The sequence below is a fragment of the Trachemys scripta genome, chromosome 1 (genome assembly GCF_013100865.1).
Source record: "Trachemys scripta elegans isolate TJP31775 chromosome 1, CAS_Tse_1.0, whole genome shotgun sequence".
Taxonomy (NCBI): domain Eukaryota; kingdom Metazoa; phylum Chordata; order Testudines; family Emydidae; genus Trachemys; species Trachemys scripta.
Window position 1 is genome coordinate 164,924,457 of NC_048298.1, and position 13,844 is coordinate 164,938,300.

Here is a 13,844-nt window from a genome sequence, read left to right on the forward strand (position 1 = left end):
AGATCCCTTTAAGTTGACGGAACAGGGTTGGTTGTGTGGACGCATTCATTTTAAAATCGACCTAATGCGGCTAAATTTGACCTAACTCCATAGTATAGACCAGGGCTTAGTCTTATCTATTCAGAATGAAACTCTTCAGGGCAAGGCCTGTCACTGTGTGCATAATGGGGCCCAATCTCAGTTGGGCCCTCTATGTGGTACCGTAATACAAGTGACTTTTCAGAACTTCATTGATACTAGCAGGTTGACTTCTAAGCTATCACCTCCAGCAACAATTTTGCTAAAAGCATCTGCTGCTGGATCCTGTATGCAAATAATTACCTCAGCTCCTTAGTTCACTGTCCATAGACTAACAAATGTCTCTGAAAGCTGCTGTCCTTTGAATTCTCAAGCTTCCTTACTCCAGTTTAGAGATTTTAAACTCTCGGTGATCTAATAGACTTGCTGTCAAAGAACAAATGACAGGGAAACTATTTAGTCCACCATTTGTATTTTGCCAACAGACTCCTGGGACTGTCTTTCATCTGCCTCATTTAATAAAACACTTTAGTCCCCAAAAGGACTGTTAGTGTGTTGAGGATGAAGACTAGATTGTTGCCTCATCAACAGGAAATACTCCTCAACATATGGCTTTGCTTAACCTGTGGCTTTGTTTCCCACTTTCACAGCACTGGTGCCAATGTGGTGCCAGCTCCAGCTACTTGGATATGATGCAAAAGGTCTGGGCAGTGTGGGGCAGATGCTCCAGCACAATTCCCCTCTGTTGGAATGAGGAATTCTCTTCTGGAGCCTGCTCCTACCACAGCCATCTCAGCACTGGGTTTGGGGCAGAGCACAGTTCCACTCAACCAGTCTACAACTGATTTGTGCTCACCTAAAGAGGAAGACTGGTTCAGCGCTCTAGGGCACTAGCCTGGGCTAACAGGGAGCTGGGTTTAATTCTCTTCTCTGCCCCGTATGATCTTCTCTCCCCGTATGACCTTGGGCAAGTCCCTTAGCCTTTGTGTATCATTTCCCCATCTGAGAAATGAGGATAATAGCACTGCCTTACCTCACGGGGGTGTTGTAAAAATTGGGAGATGCTCAGATACTATAGCAATGAAAGCCTTGTGAGTACCATGGATAGATAGCCTTGTGTTAGAGCTGAGGGTGGGGAAGCCGTCCTGTTTTGTGCAGATCTCATTTCCCAGATTTTCTCCTGATCATTTTCAAGTAACTAAGCAGGTTTACCAACATTAAAATGTCATGCTTTTTATTTTCCAAAAACTTCAAAGCAGCTCTTACTTTCCCTAAATCCTACTATATAAACTACTTTTCAGGATGCATCCTATTTGAAAAACTTGTCACAACTCTGATTGTTAGGCTGAAATGACACAAAAGGTTTGGGGCTCCATTTAGCTCTGCTAAAAAATTCTTCGTTTCTGAGCATGCTTGATGGACTTTTCAATTGCTGTACTTTTGATTTCTCCTTTCCCTCAGACTAATGGTTAATTACACCCCAAAGACTGTCCATGCTGTATTATAAGTTTCAAACATCAGTCACCTTCACTGAAGCCCTGTTCAAAAAATGGGGGTAAACTTTTTACCATAGAAAATGTCTGTCTTTTATTCTCCCATAGCTCTGAAGGGCCTGAAAAAGATTCTGCTCAAATCGAACTTAAAAACAAGTTGCACCTTCAACCAGGGAAAATTTCAGCCACAAGGATGAATGTTACGGAAAGTTATAAAAACAGGGGGATATAATAGAAGCTGTTCTACCACCTTAATAATAGCAAGTACCACCTAACCGATGGCTATCTGGGAAAACTACCGTATATGGAGAGAGTCACATGATTGTTATATTGAAAGTGCAAAAAATAAAAATATTCGTTATTTAAAACTGCAAGAGATAGTGTATCTCACCAAAAGATTCTTATTACAGAGATGACAAACAAGATGATTGTGACTTCATGGCACTTCCCATTACATTTATCCAATCAGAAGTTACAACGTAATTCCAATGGTATTATGTTCCAACTTTTTCTTGCATGTCAGAGTTGAGAAGCAGGTCAGTTTTTCTGTTTTTAACTAGCTTGTATGTGGTACAAATTTCCTTTCTTAATGAAGCCTCAGGACTCCTAGTTTCTAATTTAGGATGGAATAAAATGAGTTATGCTGTGACTTTCAGTCATTGGAGAACTCTTCTAATGTGTACTCACACCTACTGTTTGTCTTATGAACACGCTGGTTCCTTAACAATGCCCATTGCAGCTAATTTGCAACTACAAAGTGTAAACATTGACTTCTAAAGTTTTTTAATAGAGCCCCATGCAACTTAATTATCCATTATTGGCACTTGTTTTCTAAAGATGATTAGTCTGAGGAAATTAAACTTTGCAAGAGCAAGGTCTCTGGTGGCAACAAGATGGACAATTTCTTTTTGCAAAGTAGAATGAAAGGGACTCCCATGGGTCATGTAGCTCATCCCTCCTTTCCTCAGGTATGATTTCCTTTCCATTAAAATGTCTCTTATTTAAACGTCTGCTAGAATGTTCTCTCTTATTCAGTTCAAACTTAAACTTCAATTTTACCTTAGTAACGGAACCAGCTCAAACCTAAAATGGATCAAAACATATTCAAAGTTTGAAAAAGTTCCCCCACTCCTTCTCTCCTGTGGGTCACTTGCTTTCACTGAAATCCATCTGGTGGCTTAGCAAGTCTACTGATCTCTGAGCTAGCTGGTGTCCTCAGGTTCTTGAGTCCCAAGGTCTCCAGGAGGTTTGAGAATAATGCAACCTGGATTCTGAGACTAATTTACCTTGGCTCAAGTGAAAGTACTTGAGCTAGATTAATCCCTACCACAACTCCATTGACTTCAACAGGGTCACACCAAGGATGAATTTGGTAGAGCTAGATTCTCCTCTAAATGTTTACACCCATTTTGCACAGATGTAAATGACTACTTGTGACACGTGGTCAGAAAGGGTTAAGCAGCTTGCAGGCTAATTGAACCAGATTCAACCTTTAGGGATATATTGGTAGATAATGTTTGTATTTTTGTGTGTTTACATATATATTGTTAGAGGTTAACAATGTAATGGAGCAGTCCCTGTCTATGCTGTATTCTGTTAATTCAGAGATCAAAAGGAAATCTTAACATTTAAATGAACTGTAAAATAGTGATATCACTGTATTCATCCTTCTTTGAAATGTATAGCAAATCACCTGCGAATGGTGGAAAACAGGCAATTGCCTTACGTTAATTCTTGTAGCTAATTACCGGTGATGCTTAGGAAATAGGCCTACTTCAAAGTCTCCATGATTGCCTATTGTTTGCCTAAGGACTCCGAACTGTCAAGAGAAGGCCTGGAACTGTAAAAAAACCCTTGGGTCCTGATCCTTTTTATCTCAGATCTGCTTGATGCTTCATGCTGGGGAAGCTTGAGTCATAAGACTGAGATCTCCAGTCCCATATGGATCACCCTGAATATCGACATTGGACTATAACCTCTGGACTAATTCTGAAAGAACTCTTTGTAACTACAGAGCTCACCATCTCTACTATGAATCTGATCTCAGAACTGTACTCATGTCTGTATGTATATTGATCTTTTAACCAAATCTTTCTTTTCCTTTTAAATAAATTTTAGTTTAGTTAATAAGAATTGGCTTTAAGCATGTATTTGAGTAAGATCTGAAATAGTCATTAACCTGGGAGGTAATGTGTCCGATCCTTTGGGACTGGTAGAACTTTCTTATATGATGAATAAGATTCTCAGTAATCCTCATTGTATTTGACTTGGGTGTCTGGGTGGAGCCTGAGGCTAGGTTGCTTTACAGGAACTGTGTTGTTGGCTTCTGGGTAACCAGTGAGGTATTATAGATGCTGTTTTGTACTAGTTTGGTAAATCTAATTATTGGAATATCCACCAGCTTTGGGGATTGTCTGCCCCATTTTTGCAGCTCACCCTAATTGAGTAACTACAGCGTGGCTCTCTGGGACCCCGGTCACACTACTGCTTGGACTCTCATACACCAAGGACCTGATCAGATCACAGCAGAGAACAGAACATGTGGGAAAGGGTGGTGGTCCTCAAAGAAATACTGAAGGGAGAAAGTAGGTGGGGGTGAGTGGTGGGGAGGGTCATGGAAGTGTTTTGATATTTAGAAGAGTAAGCAGTGAGGTAATCAAGAAAGGGAAGGATTGGGAAAGAGAAGGGCAAGGTGAACAATGTGAAGTGAAGAAGGGAGAGCATAAGAACGGCCATACTGGGTCAGACCAAAGGTCCTTCCAGCCCAGTATCCTGTCTTCCGACAGCAGCCACTGCCAGGTGCCCCAGAGGGAATTAACAGAACAGGTAAACATCAAGTGATCCATCCCCTGTCACCCATTCCCAGCTTCTGGCAAATAGACACTAGGGACACCATCCCTGCCCATCCTGGCTAATAGCCATTGATGGACCTAGCCTCCATAAATTTAACTAGTTCTTTTTTGAACCCTGTTGTAGTCTTGGCCTTCACAACATCCTCTGGCAAAGAGTTCCACAAGTTGACTGTGTGTTTGTGTGAAAACACAAAAAAGTTGGTGTTTGTTCAAACCTAAGGCGTGAAGCTCAGCATCACTCATTTGTATTGAGGACAACATACCCTTATTGTTTTTTATTGGTAAAGTTTTGCACAATAGTTTATCACAGATAGGTGTGCATTCCCTGTGGCTATCAAAAGCCACATATCCAGAGCCTTCCTCCTAACTCACAAATGTCAGGATGGGGAGTAAAGCTAGAATTTTGGAGGCAGCCTATTGCTCCTTTGGGGCCTAATCCAAAACTCTTTGAAGCAAATTGGGGTGTTTCCACTGACTTTAATGAACCTTGTATTAGGCCCTTAGCTGGCAGCATAGTGCACTCATGCTGATAGAACTTCTATTGCACCACCACATGCTATACAAAAATGACGCAGGTACTCCTATAGTTTATAAAGGGTTTATACATGACAGAGATGTAGGTGTTAGAGATTATTATAAACACATCCATAAAAAGTGTTTGCTAACCTGTCTAGAGTCCACCTGGCTACATAACCATCTATGACAGTTACCGTGATCCATGTAAGATGATCATAACACCTATTAATCACTTATTAATGCTTAAGAAATATATCCTTAATATACAGTGTGATCAAAAACTCTTAAATGCTCAAGATTTTAATACTTCACTGGGACTATTATCCTCTGTCTGTGAAACCAGGTGCCTTAGTTCCTAGGAGTCCAGCTGTACAGAGAATGGAGAGGAAAATTTTGAAAAAACTCAAAAGTCTTTCTTTTAGACATAAGAACACTCGCAGCATCAAGCTGTGGTATTGGGACCTTCCAGGGCTAGAAGCAAGTCTTGGACCCTGGTGATACTGGGATTTCCCCACTGAGAAATCTCCCCGTTTTAGACATGATGGGTCACGGATATCTGACCTTCAATTTATCATGGGTTCAGTACTAAATAGTATCTGTCCTGGGCCTCAGGTCAGGGTAATTTTGAGGGGAAATTTACCCTTAAGGAGAATATGGAAAACATTCCTCTGGCATACTGTTGGTTTGACTTTGTCAAGTTGGAAACTGCTCTGGGTTCCAGAAAGTTTGAAGCTCCTTGAGGGGATGGAGATGGCTCAGTTGCCAGAATGCAGATGAGGTGCATGATAAATGTGATTGTTCGTATTGTTCCACTGTCAGGTTTTGGAGTGCAATCCAGACCAGTGAGAAGTTGTGTCACTGACTGCCCTGTAACCCTTTGTGCCTTAAAATGAGCTGCTGCTGTCGCTCCCTGGCCTGGATGCTCCCAGCCAGCAGACAAGCATGCACTGAGTATCTGTGTGATAAACAGCCTGGATCAACAACTCTGACTCCAGCAGCCTGCTTGTTACACCACAGCCACACTCTGGTCTCCACCAGCCTTGGTTACTACTAGCCAAATGACCCCAATGCATGCCTACTCCTGAATTTCCCCCAAACCATCAGCCCTGAAATATCCAGCCCTCTTGTGGATCACTCAGAGTAAAAATGAAGTTCTTTTGCTCCTCCAAAGAGACAATACCCAGCAGGTTGCCACTTTAACTGGAGTTAACAATCACTTCCATTCAAATACAGCACGGGATTGATTTAGATTAAAATAAAACAAGATTAACAACAAAAGGGCATAGGTTAAGTGATGCCAAGTAAAAGAAAGAAAGGTAGAGATGGTTATAAACAAACACAAGTGAAAAGCATGCATCTAAAGTCTATCACTTAATCTAGCAAGACACAGTCTTTGTGTAAGATGGTGTCTCTCACCAATAACTCTTTGTCCATCATGGTTGACTGTCTTTGACTCAGGACCTCCCACAGAAGTACAGGGTGCTGGTTCCCCTCGTCTTTCTGGGTGAAAGATAACTTGGTATTTTTTGCTCCTCGTTCTTATATTTCAGTGAACCTTTGAAATGGATTTTTCTGAAGGTTCCCCCTCCAAAATAAAGTTCACTCAAGCTGTGAGGAAGGAGACATTGAATCTGGTGGTGAAGGAAGTTCCATGCTGGTTTCTTTCCCTGCTGTTGTTTGTTGTAATGCAAATTGGTCTGTTCCTGTCCACTCCAATGCAAATGAATGGTGACTTGGCATATGATTGCCAATGGACTCTGATGATACCTGGCTGGAGGAATTGGCTTGTCCTTTGTCTGGGAGAAACCTGTTTACTCCCTCTCCAGACTTGTCTGATAAACACATTTTAGTTCTTTTCTTCACATTTGTATGGTCCCTTGGGTGTTTAGTGTACACATCCCACACAGGAATATTAATGATCAGTGTGTTATTAGTTTTCCAGTGATACCTTACATGACACATATCAAATATGACATTAATGAATTGGGGATCACTGAACTGGTCGGGCCAGCTGAAACTCACTACCAGATACCAGTGACCCCTTGCCCTCTTGCACTGGGATGCTGATAGGGACCCATCTACTGTCTACATCACATACATGGAGATGTCAATTCCATAGTTGCATGATACTTATTTGTCATGTACCTTTCACTGCACCACCTGCCCTCTAATCCACCTGCCCCACTTCACATCCATGGTGGTGATAAATTACAGAAACATACGACAAGCTGGATTTAAGCTGTGGATAAAACTAATTTGAAAATGAATATCTGTGGATAAAGGGCTTTAATCCTTAGTGATGAATACGCTGAATATGTCCCACTTGAAATTTCAGCTTTTTGAGCTTTGAATAACAAAGCATTTTAACTATTTTTTAAAATTCAGTATGTCTTTTCTTCACCCTCACTGTAGCTAAATATTAGTAATGGGATCTTGTTCAACTTTTCACCAGTGCGCAGAATTCGGGGTTGGGGGGGGGAGGTCAGAGAAGTTGAGAATGATTAGGGGGCCTGAAAAATTCATATGGAGATACTGAAATGACTGGGATTGTTTACCTTGAAAAGGAGACACATATAGGGGATATGCTGACAAAAGTATATTAAAAATGAATGGGCTAGAGAATGTAGATCAGGAAGGTCTATTCTCTTTCTCCTGTAACCCAGGAACAACGGGAAATTCAGTGATGCCAAAAGGTGGCACATTCAAAACTGACAAAAGGATCTTCTTCCTCCACTGATTGTGACATTAGATTGCAGAACTCACGGCCACACGTTCAAAGAGGGATTGGATTTATATATGGATAACAAGAATATCTAGAGCTATAGGCAATTATACTAGTTTTGGAATCTGTACAAAGTCTCATGCTTCAGGTTTCAAACCAATCTCCAGTTAGTAGGGATTAGAATAATAGCTTCATCTGAGGGTCGGCACCTTATCCCAACTCTTCCCACTGTGGGGTTTCTTCTTGCTTCCTTCCTCTGAAGCATCTGGTGCTGGCCGGTGTCAGAGCCAGGACACTGAACTAGAAGGATCACTAGCCTGATCCAGAGTGACAATTCCTATGGAAGTCCAAAAGGGAAATTTCTGTCATGACTTGAGAAACAGAAAGCTGGGGACTTACTTCACAGCTTCCTTGCACCTTGTAGAGTCAGTTACACCTGAGTAAAATGGTACCAACCCAGGATAACAGCATTTTACACCCACTTCACCCTTTGCGTAGATGACTACACAAAAGCGCAAGTTGTGAAACTGGCCCCAAATGCTTTAAGAAGAGTCCCGTATATGGGCACAGGTCTGACCCATGTGTGCTGTAAGAATAGTTATGGACCTCCACCCAAAGACAAATCTTCAGACATAGATCCAGGAACATAAGCTGTCATATACTTTGCTTCTCTTACGGCATGCACAGATCTGCTAAAAGTTTCCTGGTAGGTGCTTTTTCTCTAAATGAACAGAACTTTTCATCGTATACATACCTCACTGTTTATCACAACATGAAAACTAATATTAATAATTGTCTAGTCGTTGCATACATCCCTGAGATATTTCTGTGAACAGAATATGTCCCAGAGGTCCCAGACACATGGTTAAATACTGCTTTCGGAGGGAAACCATAGGAGTCCAAGACGAAAGGATTCTTTTGTTCACTGGTAAGTCATGCAGTGTTAGATGTTGGTAAAAGCTAGAATTTCTCTTATTTACTGTATCGTGTGCAAATGATAGTATTTTGGGTTGGGCTCTTGTTTGGTCCTGGACTTGTTCTTTGCCAGAGCTGCTTATATTACCATAGAATATACCTTATTTGGGGGACAGGAAAATGGCAATGCAAGGCAAACATCAGAAATGGTGGTTTGATCTGTAAGTGAAGCCTGGTAAGTATTTCCATGCTACTTTTCTTTCTACTGTCTGTCTATACAAAACAGTGTATGGGCTGGGTTCTGCCACCCTTACTCACATCTAGAAATGTAATCCTTGACTAGCCTGATTGGAAATCAATGTGACCATTCAAGGAGCAAATTGTCACTCCATGTGAATAAGGGTAGCAGAATCTGGCATTCTGTCAGTAAATGTGAAGCCAGTTTAAACTTTTACACTGAATTGATGTCAAATGCTGACCTGGATAATAAACAAATGGTAATCCTGACTATGGGATGCTCCCATCTCATTCCTGTGTAAAACAAGTCCCTAGTTTCAGTCCACTTCTGTATGGAGAAGTGTCCACAGCACAAACGCCATCACACTTGGTACTAACTGGCCATTCCCTGGGCAGTTCAAGCACCAAGGTAGTGTGGTAGCTGGCTCCTGGTGGCACCCAGCGTGAGTTATGCACTTGACAAATAGTCCAGGCTTACAATGCTTCCTGATCTCTAAACCCTAGAGCTGGCAAAAACCCACATGAAACAGTTAAAACAAAAAAAGTCTTCTCAGGTCTGCGGTCAGGGACACTGCTAATGGGATGCTAATGTGACTCCTGCTATACCAGATCAGAGACTGAATTGAGGAGTTCGGTTTCCAAGGATGTCAGTCTGGCTCTTTGCACTAGCCCTAATTGCAAGCAAATTTTTCGCAAGTTTCTTTAACCTAACAAGAGTACCTTGGAACGTATCCTTCGTTCGGTGGACATTTATGTATGTTAGGCCCTCATGCACTGACAGAAGAGACATCTATAGCTACAGGTTAACTGAGGGCAGGTTGACACTTAAAACACTGCAGCTGTGGTGCTTCACTGAAAACACTACTGCACCGACAGGACAGCAGAGTTAATCCACCTCCCCGAAAAGCAGTAGCTATGTCAATGGAAGAAGCCCTGCCGTTAACGTAGCGCTGTCTACACCCAGGTTAGGTCGGTATAACTGCGTCACTCGGGGTGGGGATTTTTCATATACGTTTATAGACCTGGCCTATTTTTGCTTCCAGGTATTGTAATATAACACAGAACAAAACATGCCCGATCTCCTTTTATAAGCCAAAGAGGCAGGTATTTCCCATTTATTCCCTGCTCTCAGACTTCAAGACTGTAAAGTGCAGCAGGATTGCAATGTTGAAGCAGTAGGCTCGTGCAAGGTTCAGATTTCTTGTACTTCTATTGCCTGCTTCCCCCTATCCTCCACCTCTCTCATTCTCTTCCTCACAAGAGAAACTATCCTTCCCTTACTCATCCTGCACCTGTTCAAGTCAATGCAGGGGTTTTTTTTGCCATTGACGACAATGAAAGTAGCATTAGGCCCATAATGCTAAAGTATCCCCAACTCCGCCTCGGATTAGATGATTCTCCCTTTAAGGAAGTCTAAATCTCTGCTAGCTATTTTAATTGCTCTTCTCACTGTACTTGAGAACCACTTTTTTTCTATAATCAGGCTGATACATGAAAACATTGGAGGGTGAAAATAGTACACTAACTGCTACTTATTGTAATATTTCCACAGTAATTCCTCTAAAAATATCTTACCCACTTGATTGCTTTTGTTGTGAACTGGATAATGTATCACTTAACGCTGATTAAAACTCATAAGGCTTCAGTTCTTATTTACAGTAACTTTGCAATCAAACTGAAATGTCCGATCCTGAATGTTGTTTGTGTGTATATAAACTCTCAGAAAAGAAAGAAAGAAAGAAAGAAAGAAAGAAAGAAGGTAGGGATATCCTACAGATTAGAGCTAGTTTGCATGGTTTAACTTTAACTGAAATTCTCTCCCATGAAAATGTCCAAATGGATCTTATTAGGACAGGTTGGGACCAATAAAATGTAGATCTGACTTAGTAGAAGTCACATTATATGAAAAATACCCCTTAAAGAACATACACACAAAACTGAAATAACGTAACAATTTCTTAACTATATAAGTGAAGACTGAAACAGTAACAAACAGTGGGAACATATTGTGGTGGATGGAAGTAATCTATTTATAGAGTAAAAAAGGAAATTAAAAAAAAATGAGTTAAGGTTTAACTTAAAGAAACCCAACCATGTACAAGTCTGGAAATACACAGTTAGGGCACCTTAATACCCTTAACTCTGCCCTTTAGGGTCATTCTGGCAGGGGAGGATAAAACCTAGATGTATCTTTTAAAAACTTTTCATTTAGCATTGGACTTCAAACACTAAAAGACATTAATCACATGGTTATTGCATGACGTCACTACAGGGCAGAATTAAAGTTGTTTGGGTGCCCTAACTGCATCTCTAGACCTTTGCATGTCTGGATGTAAGTTTAACCTTAATTCTGAATGTTGTGGGTTTATAATGGCTGCTTTTGGGATAAATACACATCTCTCTAATATACCTTACCCTAAATTTACTGATATGTGCTGTCAACTATAACTCCTTCTTCTTGTAGTTTTCACTTTTGTCTGGGAAATAAGAAGCATGCATTACTAACCATGGCAACCACACTTCCCTTCCCCTCGCTCTCCTATTGTCTGTCTTAATTTGTTATATTTTGCCCATGCTTAGACTGTAAGCTCTAGGGTACTGGAACCACGTCTCTTATACATTCTATACACTCTACTTAATGTATTAATAAAATAACAATAGCTCAATGGGGCGAGATCCTCAGTTGATGTAAATTTGTGTAGCTTCATTGATTTCAATGGAGCAAATGCCAGTTTGCACCAGCAGATGCTCTGGCCCCCTACCTGGAAGGTTCTTTAGAAAGAAAAAGTGGTGTTCATTGACTATTCTCATTGTTTGCACACTGACTATTTTCCCACATCCTTTTCCTTGACAGATTTTTTAAAAAGCCACTGTGTAAATGGGAAATCAAACACACATAATGGAATTCATTTTCCTGGGCTTTTCAAACCATCCCAACCTTCAGATTTTATTCTTCCTGGTGTTCTTGGTCATCTACATAGTAACCCTCCTGGGGAACACGCTGATCTTAACCCTGACCAGGGCTGATCCAACCCTTCACACACCCATGTATTTTTTTCTTAGTAATCTGTCCTTCTTAGATATCTGCTACACGTCCGCCACAGTGCCAGTCATGCTGGTCAACTTCTTCAGGCACAGGAAAACCATCTCGTACGCCGGGTGCATGGCCCAACTATTTTTCCTCATTACCTGCGCCGGCACAGAGTGTGTCCTGTTGGCCGCCATGGCTTATGACCGATATGTGGCTATCTGCAAGCCCTTGAGCTACCCAAGCATTATGAGCAACAGGCTTTGTGTGCAATTGGCGGGGTTTTCATGGCTGTGTGGCTTGGTGAATTCCCTGGTGCACACTCTCCTCACATCAGCCATAGTCATATGCAAGTCCAATCAACTCAGCCACTTCTTTTGTGATGTCCCGTTGCTGCTGAAGCTCTCTTGCTCAGAGACCTCTGTCAATGAAGCTGTACTTCATTTGGCTAGTGCCTTGATTGGACTGAGCCCTTGTCTGTTCACCATGGTCTCCTATGGCCACATCATCAGCACCATCCTGAAGATCCGTTCAGCCAAGGGCCAATTCAAAGCTTTCTCCACCTGCACCTCCCATCTGATTGTGGTCATCATCTTCTACAGCACCTCCAACTTCAATTATAATCGGCCCAGCTCAGGCTACTCTCTGGACATAGACACCTTGGTTTCGTCGTTATATTGCATTGTGACCCCCATGTTAAACCCGGTTATCTATAGTCTAAGGAATAAAGAGGTGAAGGGTGCATTGAAAAAAATGGGCAGAAAATATTTCGCTGCAGTGGCCAGGCCCAGAGGAAGGGAGAGGGAACGTCAATGACATGAGCATTGCTTTAGCTCAGCAGAAAGGGAGCCCCCGTGTAAAACAAGTAGCAAGGCATCTTAATCCAGGTTTGCTGAACTCCGTGGAACTCAAGGACTTGGTGACTCTCCAACCACTTTGTGGAGGCTGGGTCAACAATCAGACAGATTTGAGTTTACTACTAATTCTTATTACTCCTGGAGCCCTTGACTGAGATCAGAGCCCCAGGGTGTTTGCACAGTGGATAGCACAGAGTGAGATACAGTCTCTGTCTGAAAGAGTTTACAATCTAAGGCCACAGTCCTACAAATTACTCCATCTGGGAGGACCTGTGCACCTGTAGGGGAGCTACATGTGTGCAAAGAGGCATGACTCTGCAAAATAACTTGTGGGATTGGGGCATCAGATCAGACAAAGGGAAGAGAAGGAAGGAAGTATTATTCCCCATCTCACAGGTGGGGAACTGAGACACAAAGATCAATTGATTTGCCCAAGGTCATCCTGGAAGCCTGTGGCAGAACCTGAGTCCCAGTCCCCTGTCCTATCCTTCTCCTCAATGTCTTCCTTAATTTTGCTGGAAGCTACTGTATAGAGGCAGGTCTCTTTGAGGAGCCCAGTCCTTTGTGAAGGACTAACAGGCATAACCTCTGGAAGCCAACAGTGTCTGCTGCAAAGGCATCAAAGAGCATATGGTTCAGTTGCAAGGACTATCCAAACTGCAATGGTTATGGACCAAATAGTATGCTACAGACCTGAAAGTATCTTCAAATCAGAGTAAATGCCTATAGCCGTCCATGCCTTCCATATAAGCTTCCACTCTATGTTAAATCTGGGTTTTCTCAAAGGACAACGTCTGTATGTAGCTTTCAATCCAGAATGGTGTTGAGCTCCTTCATCTCCTACTGAAGTTCGTAAGAGTTTCAAGGGCTCCTCTTGTCTTCTGGATTTGGCCCAAAGTGAGGGAATTAAGCTTGTGAACTTGGTCCAGATCTGCCCAGATGCACCTGGTGCGGAGAGAAGAGGAGGTGAGAGTAGCAGGTTCTGGGGCTGGGAAAGCTGAATGCTCTCCTGGAGGCTGGACAACTCAGTTTGAGAAGGGCAATGTGATTCTTCTGCTCTCCCACTAGCCTACTGCTTGTACAATGAACTGAGTGTAGGTGGACAAGATGTCTCCCTAAAGCAGATGGGTGAAGGTGTTTCTTTGGGGAGAGAGAGTAAGAGCTTGCCATGTCCTTAAATCATAGGTTGTAGCAGTAAATATGGAT

General features: G+C 42.0%; 1 protein-coding gene across 1 annotated transcript; it reads left to right on the top strand.

Annotated features, from left to right (window-relative positions):
- Positions 1–11,631: 11,631 nt before the first annotated feature.
- On the top strand, positions 11,632–12,597 carry LOC117876880 (olfactory receptor 2G3-like). The gene has a single exon (XM_034769411.1). It carries the CDS (start codon positions 11,632–11,634, stop codon positions 12,595–12,597), a length of 966 nt encoding a protein of 321 aa, XP_034625302.1.
- The last annotated feature ends 1,247 nt before the right edge of the window (positions 12,598–13,844 follow it).

Excerpts from the sequence above, each read along its gene's own strand:
- LOC117876880 (XM_034769411.1), top strand. The coding sequence starts at position 11,632 with ATGGGAAATCAAACACACATAATGGAATTCATTTTCCTGGGCTTTTCA.